Source organism: Falco cherrug, chromosome Z, assembly GCF_023634085.1.
Source record: "Falco cherrug isolate bFalChe1 chromosome Z, bFalChe1.pri, whole genome shotgun sequence".
NCBI classification, from domain to species: Eukaryota; Metazoa; Chordata; class Aves; order Falconiformes; family Falconidae; genus Falco; species Falco cherrug.
This window is the reverse complement of record NC_073720.1, coordinates 1,307,586-1,333,711: the sequence shown is the minus strand read 5'-3', so window position 1 is coordinate 1,333,711 and position 26,126 is coordinate 1,307,586. Positions and strand designations below refer to the sequence as shown.

Below are 26,126 nucleotides of genomic sequence, written 5' to 3'. Positions count from 1 at the left end.
GCCTTCGACCGAAGGCAGAAAACTCCAGTACAAAACGGTCCCAGTACAACCCCTTGCCCCAAAAGACTACATAGAGTCTGTAAGTCCATGGAAGTATGTTAGGCTGCATTATATCGCGGACAGGAGCCCAGGACACGGTGAGGCCATGTGTGCCTGGGGAGTGGGCAGAGCCAGGGTACCCAGCCCCCTGCCCCACCACCTGAGATGGCAGATCACACTGGGCTGTACAGGCACATTCAGGTTACAACACCTGAAATCAGTGAAGTCCTGAAATGCCAGAGATGGGAGAAGCTCCACACAGGATGCCACGGACACGCTGGACAAAGCCAATCTCGCCATGCACTATCCAAGACCTGCGCAAGCCCCCGCCGCAGTCGGTTGGGCAGCCACCACGGCACATGGGGAATGGGCTGGGGGGGACAGGCACATCCCGACCCACGTCTCCGTTCAGACCGAGCTTTTGGAGCTCAGCACTTCGGTTCCAGCTCAGCTCCAGATCTGTCACCAGTTCATAACTGCTGTGATGAGCTGTGGCTGAGACCAGCCACAGGGGTCCAAGAATGGGCAGGACCATGGGATGCATCCCCCACACCCAGAGCACACTTGAGGGGTTTTACCTTCCCAACACCAAATTTAGTTCAAATCTTCATTATTTTTTAAACTCAGACTGTTTCCATAGTTTAATTTACTTTGTTTTCCAAACTCGTAGCCATTTCTTATAATAAAGGGGAGCTGATACAACATATTTATTACCATTTATCATTGAAATTTTTATGACTACTTATGAATTAATCAACAATAACTGCTTTCACAAATGCTGCTGCATTAATCTCCATATCCACTCCATAAATCACATTGAGAACAAGTTAATATACATATTTTAAGAGAAATACAGCAATATTTCCACCCTATCAACTAAGTATATTATAAGCTAGTTATTCAATTTATAAATGCATCTACTTCATCCAGCATCATAAATCCTGGCAGTTCAGCGTGACACTATCTATAACCTAAATATAATCTGACCTTTTGTAAGACATTTTTTCTGTTTGAGACACACAGGTGCTTTTTCTAAAGCATCATCGTTTCAAGTGCAATGTATGATTCATGATACATGAAGACAACAAGACCCAAACACCTATCTGTATGTTTGCTTAAAAAAGGCTGTATCACCCTCCAGAACCATCTTATTCACATTACTGGACTTTCATTTTAATTTACTTTACAGAGCTATGGGTGATCAAAATATTCAGGAATATTTTTTTATATTTTATTTTCTAATAAATTGTACAGCTCATTAAAATAATCAGAAGTATTTAAAGTGCATATTCTACTCCATGAGAATTTCGCTTAGAAATAAAAATACCGTTAAAATAGCTGAGAGTATTGAGCTGTAGAAGTACTTCCATTCTGTACAACAACTGTATTCACAAAAAATTAAAGGAAGCACACATTTGAGACTAATCTGCGACAAACATAAATTGCCTTTCATTCTTTTGAAGCAAGAAGTAATCCCTAAAAAAACTTTTGCAGCAGTTATAAATCCCTGCAGGTTGACATTTCCAACAGAAACGTCGGCACCCTTCCCCACGCAGCAAGGGCAGATAGCAGGTACCATTTTACTGAAAGGATCTTTTCGAACTCAGATGCGAAAATATCTCTGTAAGTGTCCTGAGATGATCACCGGTCTACAGAGCAATGTTTTAAACCACAAAAAAAAACCCGCAGCTTTGGGGTTGGCTTGTCTTTTTTCTTGCCTGCAAATGACTCAACAGCAAGCCAGCAGAATTCCCGAGCTACCGCAAGCAAGCGCGGCAGCGGCTGGTGCCAGGAGCATGCGGAACAGGCGCAGCATCCTTTGGCGCGGTGCATCGCAGCACGGGGGCTCTGTGGCACAGAGGGGCTTTGCGCTCCCACAGCCCTGCTCCCCTCCCTAGGACCCCCATCACATAGGGAGCTGGGAGGGATACAGCATGTGAAGTCGTCAGCAAAACTATTGAAAGCTAAAGTTTCATCTAAATTAAATCCACCTCTAACTTCAAGCGTAAGAGTACTTGTAAAAACCTTTGGGGAGGATATTAGCTATTGCTGTAAAGGAGTCCAATAAAAACCAAAACCAAAAAACACACAGTGAAATAAATTTAAAATACACGTGTGGGAACTTACTTTTAATTAAAAAAAAAAATATATAGTATTTTTTACTTTACTGGAAACTTGCATTTGAGAATTTCCATTTCTCAACAACTTTCAGAAAAGATTTATGTTTGTATTTGTTTAACGTTATAAAGATTACAATAATCCGTGCGATTAAATTAGTATGTTCATATGTTTCTTTTTCAGGTTAAAATGTTATTATTTATAAAGTGACCAGTAATGAAACTACTGTTTAGCACAGTCACGACAATCACTGAAGCTTTAAAAGTATGCTGATTTTGGAAAAGAAAATTTACATGGATTTATGGTAAAAACATAAAACCCATCTGAGATTAACATGCCAATTTGTTATATATTCTGCAAGACTGATTGCCATTCAGCTCCTCCTAATAACCAGATTTAGAGATAAAACAAATAGAGTTGTCAGGTATGAAATGGAAGCTCTCCCCTCTTGAGTGGTTTGTTTTCTGTTTGCAGATATTGATACAAAAATACGTATTTTTAAAGTAATGGCAGAGAAAAAAATTAGAATAAAAATACTGGAATAAAATGTGCTCTTTAGCCATCCTACCCTTTATACTGTAGTTACTGAAATGTCATATCACTTCTTTTAAAACTGCTATTTTCTATAGATTTTAATGGATTTAAAAGTAAATGCTCTCAAAAGATGTAATGCACCTTGGTACAGCTTATTCAGGGAAAAAAAACACCAAAAAACAAAAACCAAAACAACCAAACAGATTTTCCACAGTGATGATAAAATGCAAACTAATAGAATGATTTGGGTCATGAAACAAAGGACTTCACCGAACCAAAGAGAAACCCCAACTTCTGACTGCATGGTGCAAAGATTTCACCACAAACACTGAAAACCGTGCCCGGTGTAGCTGGATGGCACCCATAACCCTCCTTACAAAAAGGTATCTGGGATATTCTTTAAAATATCATGGAAAGCCCTGGGTAATTACCAGCTCTGTTGTTACTGCTCGAGCAACCCACAATGCCTCTGGCAGCAGCTGGATCCCGGCGGTTGACACCTGGGCTCACCCCCAGCCAGCTCCTGCTGCAGGTACCATAGCTCAGAGACCTTGTGTGAAAATGAAAATGTTCACCCCGCATCCCGGGCTGAGACCCCTGGACATTTCTCAGAAATCCTCTCCACACAGCTCTTTGAACATGCAAATCCATAAATCAGCAGCAGCCCGACAAAACAGCTAACCGGCACGTGCCAGGGATGCTCGCCCTGCACAGGTACACGCTGCCCGCACCCGCGCCAGCTCTTCAGCGTCCATCGCTGAAAATCCACACGAGCAGCCGACACTCATCCCCATCGTGCAATTAATCCCTTCCAAGCTGGGACAAGTGACGAGATTATTTTTTTTTAACTCTCCTTACCTTGGCCTCAGCCCTCAGCGCCAAGTGCCCCAGGAGCCCGGCAGCGGGTTTGTTTCTCTCTGCCCACAACCGAACAAAGCCACCCCATCACAAGCCAGCGAGCAGACGAGCGGTACTTACTGAAGATGGCAAACCTGGAGGAACTTTTCGAACTTTCTTTGTTTGTACTTCTGAAAAAAGACAAAACGGTGTCTTCATAAGACAGGCGCTTTTTTTTTTCTTTCCCCTGAAATTTTCTACAGCCCCAGCTACTAATTGCCCTGCCCGCCGCCTGACGCCGGGCGTGCAGCAGTTATGGTAACACCGAGTGGATGCCACTGCTCTTAAGTCCAGCAGTAAAATGCTGGAAAATTGTTCATATTCTGATCTCGAGTGTTAAGGCCTTTGTTTTCACTTTACACTGACGTGCTTTAAAAAAAGCGATTTTTTTTAAGGCTCCTTGCACGCTCGACAAAGGACAGAGAGGAGCAATCAGCCAACGTTAAATAAACCCCTCCGAGAGTCCCGGTGGAGTACGCTCTGCCACTTATTGTATTTATTTCAAAGTATTGCTAAACAGGACTGAATTCCGATTATTTGTTGAAATGGAAAAAAATAAAAAAGGTTGAACACAAAATCACTCACCCATAGAGGTGCTGTGGAGAGGCCTCCGCCGGGGGTTATTGCTAGAATACTGATAGTACTGGGAGCCAGGCTTAGTGGGGGAAAGCGCTCCTGGGTTGCCAATATCCATGTCACCTCCAAGGAGACTTTGCTAAAAGATTAAAAATATATACGTGTGTGCGCATGCATGTTAAATCCGACTTTCCTCATCATTAGCTATTTCTCATTCCTAAAAATAACACAGTAAAGAAATCTTCATAAGCAACTGAAACACGGAAACAAGAACCTGCCAAATCTTTAAAGGAGACATTACAAAAATTTCCAGTTGACAATCTTTCCCTTTACTGGGAAATCACAAAGTAATTAATTTAAAATATGATTATTTACATTTAAAGGAGACTTATTGCCTATTTATTCAAATGCAATCAATGTTTTAAAAACTTTTGGAGCTCTGTTATATATATTTGAAGATAATTTAGTTTCTTTGCTGCAAACAAGATAGTTAAGTGCACAGATTTCACAATAATAAAACTTTAAAATAATCCTGCTGTTGATAGAGCAGTTGGCTCAGTGTGCATGAAACAGCTTCATTGTCTATCCCCGTGCAAGGAAAAATTCCTATCTGTGAAATAAATACATCAGGTTTTGCAATATAAAAATCTGCACAGCAGGCTGTACATGATATGTGATTAAAATGTGAAAATAAAATTATGCATTTTTAATATTTTTTGCAATGCCATCATAAAAAAAAGCACCTCAGAAACCGCAAACAATTAATGCTATTGTATAGCAGCAGCAGTAGCAGCAGCAATGGACTTTCAATATATCCATTTTCTGCCTGTACCATTAACTAACAAGATACATCCCAGTAAACACAACATTTTCCCAGCTACAAAAGGACTAGGGTTTCCATGAAACAGCAGAAAACGTGATCTGACCCCCGGTATAAGAAAAATTATAAATCTGTAAAAGACTATGACAGAAGAGAACGATTTCCTGAGTAATGTTCTATTTGCTATAAACTACGTTGAAACTTACCCATAATATATAAATCCCCTGATTATACTCTGCATTGAACACATTGTTCTTTTAATTATTCTGATACGCAATAAAACAGGTGTAGATGCTACCATTTATATTAAGAACAAATTTACCATTTAATAAAGAAATTTTAAAATTAAGTACCAAAAATCTAACTTTATCGTTACTTGTAATCAACTTTTACTGACTGAACTAATTACTGTACTTGATAAAGTACAGAATGTGTTTTCCCTAATCTAAATTCTAATCACCATGTCACTCACAACAGACTTAGTAATGCTTCACTAACACACTATTCACATGCAAAATACTCTAAATAGGCCAATTATGACTCTGCCCCTGTTCCCTGGTTAACCCGCTGAGAACTGAAAAATTTCACAAGGCAGTCACCAACTAAAACAAAGGCTCCTTGTTTTAAATTAAGACAGTCTTTTTGATTCCTAAATAGCTCAACAAAGTGGCATGTCTTCTGCTGAAAGCAGTTGGTCAAATATGACCCATGAGCTGGAAAATCAGAAATTAAAACATCCTTACTCATTGACTATACTTCTAAAAACATTTCAAGATAACTTTTGATTCTGGAAAAGTATATTCCTCTTTTTTTCCCAGAGAGGCTAAAGAAGAATCGCTGACGAGGGATGGACACACGGGCTCTGACCGACTGGGGCCGAAACCCTTTCCTGGTGTGCAGCCCAGCATCTGCCTTTACAGACCTCTCCCAGGCGTAAAAATAGAAAAATGCCAGTCAGAAGGCACTTTTTTCCCAATATCTTTACGTTCAGCTAATGCCTAATATACACCTGCAATGACTATGCTCCTTTTAATAAACAACACCTGCACGGGCAAAAATGGTTGCGAGTCTGTTGCATAATGGCAGAGAAATATATGCAAAAACTCTCGGAAAAAAAGGGTTATCGATTCAATGCGAATATCCTCTGAAAAGAAACGTAATTTTATTGAATGTCTTAGAGCATTTCAGAATGAAACAGCGCTAACCACAGAAATTCTCTTCAGTCATATATTTTTATCACGTATACGTTTTAACATAAAGACAGACCTGCTAAATCTGTGCATGGTTTATCCATATGTCGGGTAGTCTGAAAGACTTAGAGCCATCAGCTGTATAAATTCCTATACCCAGCCTACTACATTTCATTTGACTTCAAAACAAAACAAAACAAAACGTATATAAGACAGCATTTGCAAACTATTTTAAACAAGATTCACTTTAGGAGCATAAAACATACACATACCCTATGTTGTTTTTGTTTTTTCATCCAAACATTTTTCTCTATAAAAAGATGCAGAGGTTTCTACAGGAAAAAAATCCCAAACTTGTATTATTATATTAGAAGGAAACACATGCACCAGTCCTAAAGGCTGTGCGCCTTTTGTGTTGCGAGCCACCCAACGCTGCTCTTTGCCACTAGTTGCACTTTCTAAGGGCTGCTCACTCCTCTTGACCTAACGGGTACCTGCTGGATGGAGCCTGGACCACGCTCCGCATCCCATCCCACAGCCTTGTTGCCCTGGGAAGCCGTGCTAGGTCATAAACAGCTTTCTTGACCACAAAGATTCATTTTTTTTAAGAAAAAACACATCTTAACAAATGTTCACTGCAACTGTCACAGACTCAGTTCTTTGCTCTCTTAAAGGAAAAAAAAACCCCACCACCAACTCACAAACAAATAACCCAACCCAGAGAAAAGCTCCCTCCTTTGTCTGCCATGGGACAGAGACAGTCTTACAAGGTAAAAAAGAGGTGGGTTTCTGCTTGCAGGGGCCTCACCGAGCACTACAGGAAGGAAAACTAAGGTAAAAATATATATGTACTTATTTTGAGATGCTTGTAAAAGGAACAATGGGCATTTATTACTGTTCAGCCTACATGTCACACTGCTAATGGCCTGCAACAAAGAGAGAGATAAAACGTTTACAAACCACAATACCATCGATTACACAGCCTTCGGAGCTCGCCTTTGCTCCAAATTGGATCTTAGAAACGCGATGAATTATTAGGCATCCAAGTTAATATTTACCAGTAAGAAACGATGAGCTTAAAAGCCAAGTGTGACATTTATCAAACTCCTCTCCAGCCTTTAGCTGGAGGTTTAAGGGGTGTCCACGCTGTCGGCGGGCAGTGGGCTGGCTTTGGGTGCGAGCAAGACAGCAGGCACCATGCAAGATGTTGCAGATCTTTGAGCTCATCTCTATAAATCCTATATAGAATGCGTATTCTGGCATTATAGCATCTACTGTACTCCCAGACCCATGCAGTTTGTAGTTTATTTGTTTCGTAATAAAACAAGCTAGTAATATATCAAATTTGCCAGTTGAATGTTAAGAGTTGGAGCTAAAAACAATCACAGAAGGGGGGACAAAAAAAAAAAAAAAAGCAGCATAGAAAATCCATTTTCCCATTGAGCCACACAGCTGTATTTGTCATCAATAGCCATGTTTTTGCTTTTCTCGTCGTTACACACAATTCTGTCTTCTTTCTAGCAATTTGTAAAACAAGTCACCGACTAGTGAATCCTGTCTCCAAAATCTGAATAACTAGACAAAGAATTGAAGCTGGTTAGGGAGAAAATACACACATACTATGACAAAGTAATATCCATATGGATATGATATTACCCCCCCCGGAAAAAAACAAATGTTGTTCCTATTGCAGACCTGAAATTTTCCTTTCCAAATGAAAATCACTTGAATTTCACTTAAATATTTGTTTCAGACCCAATAGATAGGGAATAAATTTACATAAAGCTATTTTGTTTTTCCTTTGTTACAGAAACAGGTGAGATTAGAGTATGACAGAGTGCTGCATTTTACTAATAGAATGTTAATTCAGATTAAAGGAAAATGGCCTTGAAGCCGGTAATCCGAAAGGCTCTGAAATCACTGATCAGGGAAAAATACCTCAGAAATGGCGTTTTTTTATTTTTATTTTTTCCTGACGACCTGGATTTTTTCTTTTCTTTTTTTGACATCTTAATGTTATGCTGCAATCCAGTATCAAACATATCATCACAGGGATGTTGCAGGCAAGTGAAAAATGGGCTTAGATGAAAACAGATTAAACTCCTTTTCTGAACGATTGCCAGCCATTTGTGGGTCGCGCTCATATTGGAGCGTTGCTGCACGCCCAGCTGCAGCCCTGCGCGCTGCTCCCAACCTGCGTGATGTATGGCGACAGCGGGACATATGTTCCCCTCGCTGAAAGCCTCGGAGAAGCATTGCACGGGCAGGATTGGAGGCAAACCGCCGCATTGCATGCTGCCGCATCCCTGAGTCCTCCAGCTTTCTCCCACCTGCCACAACACTGAGGCTTCTCCCCCTCAGTGGGAGAGAGGATGAGGAGCATGGATGAAGGCTGAGACCCTCACCATTCCCAGCGTCTGCGGGTGTAGCCAGCTGGGCAGCATTGCACCCTCAGTGCTCACCCTCCAGCCAGTGAAGCTCCCGGCCAGCCTGGTCCTGCCTCCACATGCTCCGGGGTAGACCTGGGAGCCACTGGGAACACGGCCACGTTTACATTTCTTACGTGACTTCAGCTTGCCCAAAAGTTATAATTTTAAAAACAAGTCCTTTTCACAGTACCAATTCACGTGTACAACGAGAATACAGGCACTTTTATCTAGAAAAACCAGAGTCCTGCTATTTTTCACAATATTGCTCTGTTTCTTAAATTAAAATTCTTTACACTTTTAAAGATCAAAGCTTGTTTGCTTGCATTGCTCGTATTTAGGCCTCTCTGGCTCTCCCTGTGAGCACGCTTCTCTGCATTGTTCCCTCTGCTCTGGCACTGACGTCTCCGTGGGCTGGGCAAGGAGGTCAGGGAAGCAGTGGTCCAGGGGGCCCCCGGCCACCACTCAGCGCCCGCATGTGCACTCAGCCCCACAGCACCTGCTCTGCTGGGCTACCACCCATCAGGTGCCTTCTGTCCAATTCCATGGGGTTTTCCCCGAAAAAGAGCAGAAAGGAAAGTGTACTGTGACCTTCCTCATCACTACAAACTTCCCGCGTGCTGTGCGTGCACCCAACGCAGTGATTTGCAATGCTGGACATAAAGCGTTAGGCTTGCCCATGCTTGGTAGTGCCTGACATCCTCCTCATCCTCCTGTCAAATACGTGCTCTTCTCCTAACCCTCAAAACCCATCTCTGTTTGACTTTCCGACATCTATTCCCTTGCAAATTTGCAAACAAAGCAACCTGAATTTGTTGAAATCACATCTAATTTATGCGGAAACAGATGAATAGGAGGTAATTTTGTTCAGAGTTAAAAAAAAAAAAAAACCCACAACAAAACCCCACAGAATAAACCCAACAAATATCTTAACTGCAACTGTCCTGTTTTCCTCTCCTTGAGTAAAATCACAGGATACAGGATTATATCTCATCATCCAGATTTCAGCTGCTCTTACATGATCTATCCTCAGTTTATGAATTTTCACTTAAGTTAACTAAGTCATGCCGCATACACATCTGAATCATTTCTTTGTTATTTCCTTCTGTGATTTCAATCCTCTGTTTTTAATCAAATTATGAAACTAAATTTCGACTTATCATGTGACTATCAGGGCATCTGTTCATAATCTGTCCAATTCCTACAAATACTCCCTTCTTTGGCTTTTAGAAATTTGGCAGCTCTCTGTAAAATCTTCTGTGTCATTTACGTCCAGTATTTCTCTCTAATGCCAAGTGTAAATTGCAACCCATTGATGGCAAACACAGAGAAACAATTTCCCTGGGTTTCAGAGTGTGTTTTCAAGCTAAGGTACTGTTTTCCTTTTTTACTCAACCACTCATAATTCTTAAAAGTATTTGCAGAAAAATTTTGACTTTTAGAGAACAAAGGATCTTCTCTCACAGAGATTTAATTTTTCACAGAGATTTTTTTTTTCAAGAACACTCCTATGTATGAAGTGAGAGAAATTTTAATATGTTTATTTTATTTTCTCTATCTGGTAGCAAATAACCTTTTTGTTTCATTTCTTCTGCCTTGTAGGGCAACACCTTCAGATAGCTGTGCACAGTGTTCAGCAGTTTTCTTTTGACTTTGACCTTTTCCATTAAAAAATGCTTGCAGGTATTATCAAATAATTTTTCATGTTCAACCAACCCTTGTGCATTAATGTCATCAGTATTAGTTCTCTAGGTTGGGGTTTTTATTATTTTTTTCACTAGCTCTTCGTCTGCATAATTTAAAATTGCTCTTTAAGTTTATACCTTTCTGGAGTCATTTTTCCCAGTTGTGCTTTTTGAGCACCGACTGTAATATCAGCAAAACAACAGCAATTTTTGAAGTTTGTTTTCTGGTTTCGGCACCGTTTCGTGGGCATGCGCTCTTAAACGTGGCTGAGGTTCAACCCCCTCTGGCCAGGGAGGATTTTGTTTGTTCCTGTGCTTGTTCTCGTCACCTATTTCTGGTATGCAGGAGAAAATAATTTGTAACTTCTTACCTAATTTTTCCCGCGTTTACTTGTCGCGTTTGCTTGCTTCTTCCCATCCCTTCATTCACCATTAGGCATGATGACTCAGATTATTATACTGCTGCTTGATTATCACTAAAGGTTAGTTACTTGTTTGCATTAACGATCCCCATCTTTCACATTTACAGTGAACGATCTCACCATCAACTGCACAGTCTTTGCTGTTTTTCTAAAGATTTAGTATATGAAAATATTTCATTCCCTATAGTACAGGAGAAAAATGGATAAAATGTACCCCAACTGAACAAGTAAAAGGCAGAAAAATTTCACAGGGAAGAAGGGACTTTCTCCTCCACTAAGGAGTTTTGCAAAAATACAGCATTTGCTCAATTTATGGTTTTCTGCGGTACAGTTTATGCTTGAATCCTTGGAGCTGGAAATAACCTCTTTCACTACAGTTCACATGGAAAAAATCCTAGTGCTGCAAGGATCAGTGAAACATGGCATTCTATATGCTTATATTTGATGTGTAGCGTATACGTAGGGATGCATACACACACACACAGAGGATACGGGGTGTCCCATAACCCACCCGCTGGGCCAGCCCAGCACTGCTGCCACCTCCTCCCCAGCAAAGCACCAACCGGCTCCTTTGTGCTCGCTCGGAGGCAGCGATAAGGACATTCTCTCTGCTTTATTATTAATCTTTCAGAATATAGTTTTCACTTACCCGCTGAAATTTAGCCAGATGATTACAGTGTTTAAAAACACATGCTTAAATACAGGTAATACTCATATAAATATGTCCCAGTGAGTAAGAAGCACTAAAATGGGACAGTCTTGGTGGTGGCTGGGGAAGGGGGGTGGGATGGGGAATGTGCCATCGTGTTCACCCTCAAAGGGCCTCGAAAAACCCATAAAAAACTAACAAAGCTGCTGGGTTTCTTACTGCCCAGAAGGGCTGGTGTTTGCTGAAGGTGGCTGGGCGAGATGAGACCGAGCAATGAAAGGCACTTGGGTCAAAACTCAGCATGTTACGGCTAGGAAGTTCTCCCGTGCTGCTAAGTGTGCCCATAAAAAGAGTTAGGTTGGGGTTTTAGTCGTTTTTGCAACATCCTGATGTTGCAGACAGCCGAGGCGCAATGCGGTACCCACTCTGGTGCTTGCAGCGGCTGGAGCCGCTCCGCGTGGCTCCCAGCGAGGATTATCCCTGCGCTGGGGCTGCTCCAGCCGCTGCAACCTGCTCCCAGCACAGCCCCGGGCCCCGGCTGGATTAAACACCGACTAGAGCACCTACAGCCCCGCTCTGCCTGAGGAAATAACCTGTGATTGCTCTGGGCCCCCCGCTCTGTAACAGCGCTTTGCCAGAAAGGAGCCGGGGAGGCCAAATCCAGGGTGCTGTGCAAGAGCCCGGTGCTGGGAAGCTCACCCCAGGATGGTCTGCCTGCAGGCAAGCGCAGGGAAAATCCAGTGCCTTGGCCCTTGACAGTGCTCACATGCCTTTGCATACCATCGTACCATGCGATAATGTTTAAAACTCTTTGCAATCAAGAAAACGAAGCGAGCTTAGAGCAACCGCAGTTACTCCGTTTGTACAAAACCACGGAGCCAGTACGGCTTAGCGGGAACGTTATCTGAGGCACAATCAGTAGAGACATTTTACAGGAGAGAAGATTTGGTCTGGAATTAAACAGCCCTCAGTTTAGCCCAGGATAAACCCCCTGAAGTCACCAGGGGCCTCCTGGGTGTTAATGAGGAAAGAATTTGGCCCACAGACAGCAGCTGGATTTTCGGGGATGGCTGAATATAGTGAAGCATTGTCTGCAGTATTTTTACAGTGCTGCGGGAAAAGAGGCTTGCCACATTGTCAGAGCTCGGCTCGTCTACAGCATCTTCCACATTTATCAAAAAATCCCTCTGTATCTATTCCACTCAAAAATCCAAGCTGAACACACATGGTAAGCTGCTTCAGGTATGAAAAAGTGTACAACAGCAGAAGATTCATGTACGGTAAAAAAAGGACACTGTCAAAACTTACATAGGGTTGAATAATAATCAGATAAACCCAGTACATACATGTATGTGTATATATACATAGGAACTGCTCACTACGTTATGAAACATGTCCTGGTGCCCTTGTTTTTCCTCCCAGTACACAGATACCTGTATTTCCATGCAACACTGAAGTTTAGAACATCTCGAAGTGCCCACTTTTTCCAACATCTCCAATCCTATACCATCTGGTAGGTACCAGCTTTGTGGTCACTTATGGAGGGGGAGATGGACAGGAGGCAGTGAGGATTGAAGACATGTCAAAATGAATGTTGTGCAGAGAATGACATTTTTGCACTGTTATTCCCTGAGAAAAATACTGAAGACTTGCTGGCAAGAACTGCTTCGTTAAGCTCTGCTTTTCTTCAGTTCAAGTAAGCACTTCAATATGATTCAGTAAGGATGTCCTACCACTACTTGCTTTAAAATGTTCCTCTCTGGCAAATTATGACAAAGCCTAAAAAAAGACCCGTTAACCTAAGAAGTCGATTTCATCACTCTTCCCTGTGTAAGCGTTTGACTACAAACAGCTTACAACAAAAATCCTGGCTCAAGTTGTCTCAGACAGGGTAAAATTACCTGACATATCTCAGTCTTAAAAAGGTGTTTGGTGGCTGAATTCCCGTTTTTAATGATATAATTATTGTTTTCCCTTTGAATATGAGAACACAGGAAAGGCTTACAGAAGTTCAAATGCATGGGAAACAGCACTTCTCTGAAGTTTTGTTAGTAATATTTTTAACCAAAGAAAAGTTACCATAAAAACATCCAAGAGACCAAAGAAACTTCCTGTCCAAAAGAATAACAAAACCCATGCAAAATGCTTTAGGTGCCTCAGAGGATGTTTTTTTAAGCTTCTTACTATTCATCAGCCTGAAAGATAAACAATGGCCTCCCCCTTTTTGATGGTGAAGCAAGATTTTGCAGGGAAAAAAAATAAATTATTCTCAGTGTAAAAGCCATTTGCACGTCCTCAGATGATCTAGCATCATACAAGGCTGACGGCTGGCTTGGAACTGCGCCACACAGGTTTGGAAAGGATGCTTAATTGGTCCGTTCCAACCCAAACCACTCTCCAATTCTGTGATTAATTAGTTAAAGCTCACACATCTAGGCGAAAGAGCATGCGCCGTTCCGGGGTAAGGAATAGAGAAGTGAAACCTCAGTCACTCGTTGCAAAGGAAGCTGAGGGAATAAGTGTGACTCGAAGCTAACGGTACACATGAACTGGAAATAAATCACGCTTGGGCGCCCAAGGCAGCAGTGTGCTGCAACCTGGCAAAGCCCCAGCAGGTGCCCAGCCCCGACCCACCGTCCACAGCCCTCCCGACTCCCCGTGGCAGGGAAGAGCCCTCCCCAGCTGGAGAAAGGATGGGTGTATTCCCACTCGAATCAGGCAACAACTGAAAAACTCAGGTTCTTTCCAGAAGATCAGCCACGAGCTTCACGGGACCTCAGTGAACGGTTAGCTACACATGATGTAAAGATACGGCACTGGTGTACGTTGCCATCACTTCTTGGGAAAGGGCTATTAATTATTTACACAAGCAGTTTGAGTATCAAAAACGTGTTTCATGTTACAGGACCCTTATGTTTTCAGTGTTATAAAGTCACATTTATTTTTTACAGAACCATGTTATGTAAATACGCCTTAAACCAACTAGTGACACTCGTGGTATTTAAAATAGGAACTTTCTTTTTTCCTCTATTTTAAATTTCCCTCTGCTACTCGCAATCTTTTCCCACACAGCTAAAGTACACGGGAAACTGCTATATGCTAACACAGCATATAGCTGAGGCTCAATAAAGTGCAAAGGCATATTTGTTTCAAGGAAAGTCTGCAAGTTTAGGTCACCTTGCGCTTAAGACAAGACAAAAAATTAGTCACCCTACAACAAGAACAGAATTGGCAAATTCAGCTGCTATGAGAAACTGGAAGGGCAAAAAAAAGCACCTTTTTGTGCTGACACAGGTCAAAATATAACAAGCTGGTATTTCAGTGAGGCAGAGCACAGCGTGCCACCCCAGCCCGCAAACTGCCTCCCAGCTAGGTCAGCACTGCGGAGGGAAAACCAGCGCTTTCAAGTGAAAATGAAGACTGCAGGGATTTGAGGAAAAAACAAAACACAAAACACCCCGGTCACATCCATGTTGCTGCGGCGTGTGCCGGGAGCTGGCCACCGTGGCAGGGAGGGCCCCCGAGGCCCTGTAACCTGCACCAGGCATTGCCTGTGCTCAACACCTTCACATTTCTGGTCTGTCCCTTTCTTTGGGATTGTCTCCTTAGTAGGCAGTGCCCTTCCAATGTCTGCCCGTGCCTGCACACCCTGGATTAACGCAGCACTTTCCTGCGCTCACCTGGGATTTCTTACTACAGGTAGATGCACTGTAAATACAGTAATGATATTCTCCAAAGTAACGAGCAACAGGACCAGAGGAAATGGCTCCCAGTTGTGCCAGGGGAGGTCTATTTTGGGTGTTAGGAAAAATCCTGTCACGGAAAGGGTGGCCAAGGCCTGGCACAGGCTGCCCAGGGGGATGTTGGAGTCACCAGCCCTGGGGGGATTTAAAAGACATGTAGATGTGGTGCTCGGGACCATGGGTTAGTGGTGGGCTTGGCAGTGGTGGGTTAGTGGCTGCACTTGGTGATCTGAAAGATCTTTTCCAACCAAAATGATTCTATGAAGAAATACAGACAGCAACACTTCACCCTTACAGTACAATTTTCATCAGTTCACATCGTCTCTATTACACAAAATAGAGCAGATTTTCCTCCCTCCTTTGTGCACGGCAGAGGGGAGGAGGATCTATACTACCAGGCAGCAACATTTTACCTTGCCTACGCTGCAGAGAGAAGTGTTGCTCCGGCTCTGTGATACAGCCGCACGAGCCAGCGTGTCAAAGCAAGTGCTCGTGCGGGTTGGTGCTGAGTTAAATAAGCCAGTATGGGACTGCACAGGGACATGCTTTCCCCCTGCGTCTTCTCTTCTCCTTTACATAGTGCCTTGCACTTGTGGCACTAATACAAGATACAGCAACGCTTACATAGTCACAAAGATGCAGAAAAGAGCTAGTCTGCAGCTCTGCTCCACAGGGCTGGTACCACCACTGCAGACCAATGCCAGGGATGAGAGTTGTCATAAAATTTGTAATTAATTTATCTGAAATAAATAATTAATAAAAAAAAAAAAAATCAAAGCCACCATGCTGGATTACTCTACAGCAAAGAAATGCCACTGAACAGAAGCACAGAGGACAGCAAAGTTTCAGAGGTACTGCTTTGTTCTGGATTTGATTTAACATCCCACGGAAATAGGTGCAGCAACTCTTGCATCAATAAAGAAATGAAGCGGAAAAAAAAAAAGAGACAAAAGTTACACAGCAAAATTTGTAAAATCAGGTAACTTCAGAAGAAGATTCTAGTAACTGGAAAACTAAATGATACTGGCACAGCATCACTGTTCTCCTACCCAGCCACAGCAGCAAGAGTACATGAGGAAGAAGCCTTATTCATCCTTGCTGGGCTACTTAAAAGTACACAGCCAAAGGGATCTTCCGATTATACATTTGCAATTCCAAAACTCTCTGTGCTGTTCTACACGTGTGTGATCACATCAGATCTCTCGTTACGATATGAGGATGTGCCATGTGCCCATAAAATATGACAAGCAGTAGAAATTCCCAATGTGACTCCAGTATCTCCTGCCTGGGGATGAAGAAGGATACAGCTGCGACAGAACTCTGCTGATGCTGCCAGAAGAGCAGAGTGGTGACTTGCACTAACTGCAAATGTAGCTTCTCACAGGTCTTCCAAAGCTGAGCTAGGAATCAATCATTTCACACAGCCTGTCCAAGCCTGGTCATCGTGGAATAAAACTTCTAAAAATGATTGATTTAAACTAGAAATACATATTAAAAAGAAAATAGTAAGGATTCATGGAAAATTGTCATCCTTCCATGCTCAAGACTTAAAAAAAGGGGAGCAGTGAACCAGGATGCAACTCCTGAGTAGTGTTTTGGATGACAGTCACTGCACGGGCATTAGAAAAAGGCAGAGGAGCTCTGTCTCCAACAAGACATAGGCAGAGGGTAAGGCATGAGCTACTCTTCTTGATGATGCAAGATGACCTTACAAAACCTTCGTCTGAGATTCTTAACATTTTCTTTTCCAGGACCAGAAAGGCAAGCAGGATTTTTGAACTGTGGAAACAACCTATTTTGTATCTTCTGGTTGGCAAGAGACAGATGAAAGGCTGTGTCGGCAAGCTGCAGCAGCCCATCACTCCTCCCATAGCAGGGGAAGACGTGACAGTAAAGGTGCCATAAAACAACGGGCAGATTCTTGCTGATTTTCTCTGTAGATGGCTACAGTATGCTGGGCAGTTAATTGCCATTTTTTGCATTACATAAACTAATAAAAATAACTCTCCAAAAATCAGATTTGTCACAGCACCTTGTTACGCAATGTAAAGGTAACACTGTATATTACAGTGTATGTAAAAAAGAGAGACAGAGAAATACCCAAGTGAGTTGTATTTCAGTGATACAGTTGGTTTTTATTAGGATTTATAAGCATTTTTCCCCAGACACTTTTGAAAGACAAGGATGTGGGAAATATCCATAATTCTAGCTGTAGTATAGCCTGTATCTTTAGTATTTAAGAAAAAATGTTTTTTCCTGACAGTCAACCAGGATCCACTTCCAAAGGAAGAAAATAGTTAAAAAAAAAAAAAAAAAGACAGACCTATAAACACACAGACAGATGGCTATATTCTGTCATTAACTTCCAAACAAAATAAAAATATTAACTTCTCCATTGTTGCTAAACATACTGCAGCAAGACTTGAATGCCTGGCAGACATTCACCTCATCTGCTGCAAAGGCATAAAGAAATACCTTGCTCCTGTGTTATTATTATTTATTATTTGTTAAGCACCAACAATGTGTTCGGCACTTTTCAAAGCCAGAGGAAGGGTGTGTGTGTGTGGGGAAGTGCTTTAAAAATGCTGCTCCCAAGCTCAATAAGGCTGAGAACACAAGATGGAGCAGGATGGCTGCACGGGGGAAGCCCAGGCTGCAGCCAAATGAAATACAGGCTTGAGGGGCAGGCATGAAAGGGCTCAGACCCTGCCCCTCCACCTGCGAGGGCCACATCCAGCCCCCAACACAGAGCCCTCACCCTCTAACCAGAACAATGGCAACACCAGCCACAGCCTGCAGCAAAACACCAGTTGGTTACAGGGAAAAAAGCTGTGAAAGGGGAACAATGACAATCAAGCCAACCAGGAAAGGGGAAGCGAGAAAGACCCACCGCACAGCATTGCTCGGTCATTGGTCGATGGCCCCCAGTCTACAGATGTGGAGTCTTAACTTGGGCCCTGCCGCACTGCAAACGTGGGTTTCTGCTCCCGAGCGGAGGATTGCAGGGGGATGATTCAGCTAACCCAGCTCCAGCAGTCACTCACCACAGGGGAGCCATGGCGCGTGCCCACATCACCCCAGCCAGAGCTGCTGGGCACTACCAGCCACCTCCAGCCCAGACCCCCCAGGCTCTGTCCTGCCCCCTGCCTCCAGGAGCAGCTATGCCACGCTTGGGGGGCCCTTCGGGTAACTGGGAAGGCACTTCAGGGCCATACACAATGCAGGTGGCCCCGAGGGACCCAAATCCTGAGGCACCGGGTACACACGGCGCTTTCCTGCCCTACCAAAGTATTCTAACACTGAACTAAAACAAGCTGGAAAAGCATCCTCAGATGGGCGAAGACAAAGGATTACAGAAGAAATAGGGAATGGCCCATGACAACTCTACAGCTATTTGATGTTGCTTTTCTGTTTGAGGTGCCAGGGGTTTTTCTTTTTTTAGGCAGGCTGATAGCAGAACTTAGTCATTGTTTTTAATTACTCCAAACGTAAATAGCTGGTAGGGTTCATATCCTCACACATCCCCTGAAATCTCTACTTGTCAAAAGTAACTGCTCCTTTTTTTAAGCCAAGAAGCAAAGGAATAAATCACACAACAATAGTAGCACGGCTAGAGCACCTTCTTCCAAAGCAAAAATACCGCTAAGGTCAGTGCTGATGCCAGGCTGGACCAACGGCGGAGGCTGGCACCAGGCACTGAGGCAGCAACCCTGCCACACTCAAGCCCAGTCTTCCAAGTGGGATGTAAAGACACTTCTTTCTTTCTCTAGCTATTAAGAAGAAGGAAGTTAAGAGCTTTCTGTGAAAATCAGAGTTTACTGGAATAGGAAAGCTCTTAAAAATGTACAGACCATGGGCTTGTGTTTATCTAGACCTTCCCAGAGAGTATGCAGTAAAACAGGGAAAGAAACTCCACAGGCAATGCAGCAAGAACGAACTTCTGTTTAAAAGCACGGCACTTGTTTGTTAAAACACTGATTTCTCAGTGTATCCATGCATTGAACTATTTATTTCTGTATTTGAATGACCTGAAATATAATTATAAGCCTGTGCAAAGTGTGAAAAAAGAGATGGACTAGATTTTGCAACCCCGATCTGGACAACTTACAGATTGTTTAAACTGCAACTAGAAATACTGCAAGAGATAGTTGCAAGTTTGCAAAACAAAAGCAATTTTATGACTTGTAGAAATGAATTAACAGCTATCTTGGAAAGTATAGATCCTGACTAAATTTTATGTGCAGCGTGTGTTTTGAAAATAGTGATTATTTCAATAATTAGTGTTCTGTATCTATCTGTGTTTGTAAAGGATCCCGCTTCTCCATCTTGAGCTATTCTGTATGTGAAGTTCCTGTCTGCAGTCACATGGTAATTAAGTGTGATTAAAGATGCTATTCATTCCCCTGCAAAGCAGCAGGTAACCACATGTCAGAAGGGGGTGGTGGGAGAACGGAGTAACTTCTGGGCAGTAAAAAGGCTATTGGAAATGGTCTGTTGGAAATGAGCAATGCGACAGCGTACAGCAAATGCTTCAAAAGCAGCCACGTGGGTTTGTGGCAACTGTGGGCAACCATCGCGTTCAGAAACATGATGGTCACCTGAAGAAAAAAGTATTTAAAATAACCTCTTTATTTCTGTGTGCACCAAGCGATGCTGAGACCCCAGTCACAGACTGGGCAGGACTGAGACAAGCTCCATTCAGAGACAAAGCAGCATGCCCACCACCGATAGCAACACACCAGCCAGGTGTGTTGGACTGGAGTTGCAACTGGCAAGAAGCTATGGAAGGCAGAAGTTACTCCTGTGAAAGGGTAACTCCACCGCTGAAACGGTGGGAGGGGAACAGAAGGCAACTGCTCCTACAAGACACGACTGCTTTGTTGGGGAGGTGTCAGAAATTAGGTCAATACCAGCCTGCTGAAGCTTCCCCCCCAAATCCATTTCTTAGCACTGTCTTGTCTCTATCACAATCCTTTGTAATATCTAAACATGATGCGTACGTTTGCATACACACGGCATGCACATAAGCTTCTCCTTCTCCCTCCGTGTTTGCACAGAATTGCCAATGAAAGCTGGAGGCTTACTGGACCCTCTGGAAGTCAGTGACCCAAACCACTTGCTAACAGAGGCAACCAGCATAGCCTGGAATATGGAAATCCCACTTAAACACACAAGAAAACACTTCATTACTGTGAGGATGGTCAAACACTGGAAGAGGTTGCCCAAAAGAGGTTGTAGAGTCTCCACCCTTGGAGCTACTCAAACCCCACCAGGACGTGGTCCTGGGCAGCCTGTTTTAGCTGCTCCTGCTGGAGCGGGGGGGGTGGGGTGGGTGAAGTGATCTCCGAAGCTGCCCACCTCACCAACTCTGAGAGTAAAGCTCTAAAGCTATAGCGTCTTTAGTGAGACTATAGCCTCATCCTCACAATCATCACACTGATAAGAATTCCTGGTAGTCCAAAAAGTGATCTTTCGTCTTCTGAACTTGCTTAAACTGTCACTACCTTGCAGCTAAACTGAGCTGGATTATCTAATGGGCCTAGAAGGCTCATTACATGGGTGATCCAGAAAGAACATGGCTTATTAATGGAGCCAGGGAAAGGAAAAAGTAGTTCACCACCAAGATGTGGACACATAGCTATCTAGGAGACTCATTTTTGGAGAAAGCAATGAATGGTTGATAAACGCCACTCTTTGCACCAAGTATGCAACAAAAATGGTTGCAGCTATTATTCCGCTGGATCAATTTTTTGCTTTTTAGGGTTTATGCATTTTTATTAGCAAAACCTGCCAAACCATACCTTATATGCCAAGGACAGCATCCCCAGCTATCACCCTTCTATGCTGTAGCACTCAATAGTCAATTCTGAGTCCCCCAAATTTGCCAAAATTAGTAAAAGCACAGTCTGCCTTTTTGCTGGAGGTCTTCCACCAAAAACTGACCAGACCTGAACTAGTCACGTGCACATAGTGAGCCCACAGCCTGCCACGGTACAAGCAGGCAAGCATCATTCCCCTTTTTATCACATTCACGACATCAGAGAAAGTCAGAGTGCAGCAACTGCGAAGGCAAACCAAGCTCCTATTAGCACTCAACCACAACATAAACCTATTATTGCACATTACAAATCGCAGTGTTATTCTGTTGCCAGGTTATAAGCTCCAGAAAGGTGCCCTTGGAATGCTCACTTCCAACAAAGTAGCCCTAAGCTTAACATTTGATCCAAAGGGCTAAGAGAAAAGCACTCCTTTTACCACTAAATTGCAGTGTTGGGTTTTAGCATTTCTTCAATTATGATATGGACAATGAAACCGTGTCTTTCTGGATGCATGAGGAATTCCGCTAAATGAGCCATTCAGACATCTGAACTTAAGTCTGTTCCTTTAATACATTTGATTAACATGGAAATTTTATCTCTTATGTCATTATTTTAGTGCTGTAACATCAAAAACATTAGTCCACAATGTGCCCACGATCACAGGAGGATAGTTTATGGGCGCTACAACTAATTTCTGGAGCAGCAGCAATGATTTCCCCTCCCAAAGCAAGATGCTCAAGCAGAAACAGCAACAGAGGTGAATCTTCACCAACTGCAAATGACCACAGAAGTTACGGGGCGATATTTTGCTTCCCAGCCCCACTGAACTCAATGGGACTTCTGCCACCAACCTCATGGCAGCCAGAATTTTATCCAGTCACATTGATTGTTTGTCCCTGGGGCAGGAACGTGCACTGACAAAGTCAGAGAAAGCCAGATTCAGAGTTTGCCTATTCCATCTCCTGACCCCACAGGCAAGGGTACACCTACAAAGAGGTTAGTACAGCTGTCACCACCCAGGAGGGATTTTGGATCCAAGGGCAAGGAGCTCTTTCTCTTTGCATCTACTTTAGCCAAAAGCTGCAATACAGCATAATTCTATTTTGTTCCATGTTTTCTACAGAGCACCTCACATCCCCACACAGCTGTGGCCAGTAAGTACATACTGCCCAGTCAGGTAGTCAGTGTTCAAATACTTAAAAGCAAATAAACAAAACACTGGAGCTTTTGTTAAGGGCACTGACACCGCACATCTAATTGCAAAAAATGGATAAGCAACAGACTTTGTAGGAACCTAAATTCCTTGGTAGGTTAGGTATCTTTTATCACTTTAGTACAGCTTTTGTGTGTTTTTTATGGAGAGGGAGAACGGAGGAGAAATTATTATAGGTAAAGGAATCTTGCCATCAAAATGTGAGGAAACCTAGTTATTTGACTAAGCAAAAAAATACTAAGTAATTTGTAAGAGAAGAATAAAATGAACTCGCTGTGTCTCCAGAGGTCTGTAATATGATCTTCAGAAAAGGTAGCTTGCCAATTTAATTGAGGTAGGAGTTATTTAATTTTTTTATATACAGGTATAGTTTTCAATAAAACTACATATGCCTATAACACTGCAATGGCAGATGTGTCTCGATTATTAGAGGTGGGCTCTAGGGAATATATACAATGGATCTTGAAATCCGTAAGCAGCTGTTTGGAAGGGAGGGGTGGAACATTGCAACACACACACATGTTCCTTAAGTGCAGTAATGTTTTGTTATTTTACTGCAGGTGTATTACAGAGATGAAATTTAATAACTTATTGTATACAATACCAATAAAATGGAAAGATTCTTTGCCCTGACGTTCATGAACAAAGTACAAATTAGAAGCAGCTCAGAGCGCAGCAGCTCCGTGCACAGGCACACACACACCACCTCAGTTTGCACCTTCCCTGCTCGCAGTCACAATACCGTCTTTTTTATTGTTTACTATGAAAAGGTGGGCAGGCCATAAAAAAGGAAAAAAGAAAGCAAACCCCCAAAGTGGTCTACAAGACAGTCAAGAACCTGTTGTCGATAGAATTCAAGAGCATTTAAATGCACGGGGAAGCACTCGTGCGTTCATGGGTGAGGTCCCTGAGATGCGGGAAGCCCTTCTGCAATGTTACCAGTTATTTTTGTAATATTAGCAGCTTAAATCAGAAGCCTGATTTCAGAATGTGCATTAGTCTCAATCTCATGCTGAATCAAGCACTGAAGAAGGATGTACATTTAAAAGTATGTATCAGATAAAAAGATAATCCATCCTGCTTTGGTTTCCCCCCCTTCTGTCTTTGCTGGATTCCTCTTTATTTAATTAGAGATGTTGCAACAATTCAGTAATTCACAGCAGAAAAAGGAAGTCCCAGCACTTCTTGGGAGGAAAAAGAAAATGGGCAATAGCTATTTCTGTCCATTCCTTTCTCAGCATGAGAACAACAGCATTCTGCAAGGATTTACAGCCCTACTGGGCTCCCAGGCAGGCGGGCACAGGCAGCTGGGCTGAGCTAATCCACACGCACTTGCTGCAGAAGCTGATGGTGTCTTTCGTTTCCATTACACTGGTTTTAAAGTTTTCCAGCAATACTTCTGTTCCTTCTGTACAAAATCTCTGTCAAAGGTATGCTGTATCCTCCCTCCGCCACGCTCACTGAGCCACAAACACTCAGAAAATAAAATCCAAGGCCTTCCCTGCCTTCCTCCATGGGAAAGGTTCAGGCTGCTATTGTAGGCAGGAGACAGAAAGGGATGGGACAGGAGGGAAGCGGGAAGCGTGTCGGCTATGTGGCCACCGCTCAAGGAGAAAGAGCCAACGACTTCTCCCCTCAGAGCAAGCTATGACACAGAGAGAATACCACTCCCCCCCGCCCCATGCATCTAATATGAAAACCTTCTGAGAAAGCACATTGGAACAGTGAAGAGAAGCTGAACGGAGAGGGGGCCACAGGCCCCATCGTGTGCCAAAGGTGCCTCTCACCTATCAGGAGCATAAGAGAAGATGGGAGGTAATGGAGAGAGGATCCACGACCACGCAGGTGGAGGGACGTCAGGAAAGATCGTGTTGCGTCCATAAACAGACTGCAATGTCCAACAAATAGTTGGAATCAGATTCAATGGGAGAGAATACAGGAAAACACTAGCAGCTACAAGAAGGATGAACCCCAGTTGGGTCTGCGTGAACTTTTAAACGAGTTCCTAGAAACCTCAGCCATAACGGGCATATTCACTTGCTGTGGCAGCCTGCTGGTGCCCTTGATCACAAGCCTCTTGGAAACCCACGCCACTGCTTCCAGAGGGAAGGCTGCACAGGAAAGCAAGGAGGAAAAGAAGAGTCAAAGAAAGAGTACTGAAAGGCAGACAGAGAAAAGGCAAGCTAAAGATGACATACATTGTGCTACAGTGCAGAGATGCTCTCTGCAGAAACACCGTCCTGCCAGTTGCATCCCTTGGACTTCTCAGGATCTCTTCCTGATCTGGATTCCTTGAACAAATTGCTACCGATATGGTCCCTGAGGAAATCCTGGAAAGCCACAGAGCTGCTGCAGGTTTGGGCGGACTGCCCTCGGATGCCTACAGCATTGTAAATGCACGATGAAGCCATTTTGCTGCAGCCTCTAATGCTGCTTGTTTGAACTGATGCTGCAATGAAAACAAAGTTAAACATCGTGCCAATGTCATTCCGGTGGCTGGCCTTTCTCTTTACCATGGCATCTTGCAACAAGCTGAATGCTAGCAGACATGATTTCAATCTGGATAAAGTTTATTGTATTTTGGTAGCAGTTGTGTTTTATTTAAAAAAAATATATAAAAGGCAAAAAAAACCCTGGCAGAGCTCATGCAACTCCACTAGCTTTTACCTTAACACTTCATTCCAGAGGCAGCTTTTAACAGTCAGATGGTTCCAACTGGCCTCTGAGAGTACTTCTTGAACATCAAGTAAATCAGTACATCCAAAACCAACATTTAGACTCACTTGCTAAAAGACTTAGTAGTAAAAACAAGTCATTTTAAGATCTGAGGATTTTGCTTTAAGTTAAAACACCTTAAAAGCTAAGTATCTGTTACTATGCATTTGCCAAAAAGGCATAATCCAAATTTTCAAAGGACTGTCTAATTTATTCCCACATACAATCTTGTGCGTTGCCTTGGAAATCTATGGTGTATGTTTTCTGGCCATCAAGCTCATTTTACAGTTCTCTTTATTCATTGTTTTTTTGAATTAACTATTGCTCAGAAAGCGCAATAGCTCTGGATTACTCAAAGTCGGCCTCGTCGACTATTAACCAATTAGTGGAGCTACACGACTGTAGGCAGCACAAGTCACCGTTAGTCTAATAATAGTATTTTCTGTACCCAGATGCTCTTGCACTAAGGAGTATCAGTGTTTTGTAAACACTGTCCAACTAAGGAGCCCCTCACCTTCAGCTGCTGTTGGGAAACCGAAGGACCGGGATTTACGAGCTGATCCCCCAGCCAGAGCAAGGTGTTGCCGTTTCCTCCGGAGCATTTCCCTCCTCCCTACTGCCGTGCTCCGGCAGACCCTTGCACCAGCCCCTGCTCTGCAGCCGAGTGGCTGATGCTCAGTTCTATCTACCAAAGCATTCCTTCTAGCTCTTTCTGCCTTCACCTCTTTACAGTGCTGATTTACATGAGGCTCTTTGAATAGAGCAGCAGATGCATTGCTCTTCATTACCATGTGCAGACCCTTACTTACAACCCGAGCACCCAACCAACAATAACAGACTAATACAAGAAACCAGAATAAAGTTAGAGAAATCAAGTAGGTATGCTTTTTTTCTAAAATCTACTGCCTTGCTAATCCCCCCCAAACCAGCACAATACAAAAAAAAATTGATCTTTGGGGAAACGGTAAGAAGTACAGAACTAAGACAACATGCAAAATCCTGACTTCACTGAATGAAATGAGATTTTTGTCATTAACTTCAATGAAGCCAGTGTTTCAAAAGTGTCTTGACAACAACTTCGGTACATGTTTCTTAGATGACTTCTCTCTAATGGAATTAAATAGTTCCCAAGATAAGCTTTCCTCCATTCCCACTGTAATCAGTGTTGCATTTGCTATGGTTTTCAGTGAGAGCCCAAATGGACCCTAGGCTCAGAAATAAAAATCATCTTGAAGTAAATGGGTTGCTGTGTATCTGACCTCTTCTCTCATTGGTGTGAA

The 26,126-nt window shown here is 42.9% G+C and overlaps 1 protein-coding gene across 25 annotated transcripts in view; it reads right to left on the bottom strand.

Moving 5' to 3' along the window:
- The window catches only part of TCF4 (transcription factor 4), a 240,179-nt gene that overhangs the window by 90,744 nt on the left and 123,309 nt on the right, over nucleotides 1-26,126 (bottom strand). For 12 of the 25 annotated variants that reach the window (XM_055698366.1, XM_055698367.1, XM_055698364.1 and 9 more), the window contains 3 exons: nucleotides 6,447-6,506; nucleotides 4,174-4,303; nucleotides 3,670-3,719 (listed from right to left, as the gene is read on the bottom strand). The exons of 3 other annotated variants lie outside the window; for them this stretch is intronic. In XM_055698366.1, coding sequence (XP_055554341.1) covers nucleotides 3,670-3,719; nucleotides 4,174-4,303; nucleotides 6,447-6,506 — 240 coding nt within the window. The remainder of the gene's footprint in view (nucleotides 1-3,669; nucleotides 3,720-4,173; nucleotides 4,304-6,446; nucleotides 6,507-26,126) is intronic. 10 more of the 25 variants (XM_055698371.1, XM_055698372.1, XM_055698368.1 and 7 more) reach the window with 2 other exon arrangements.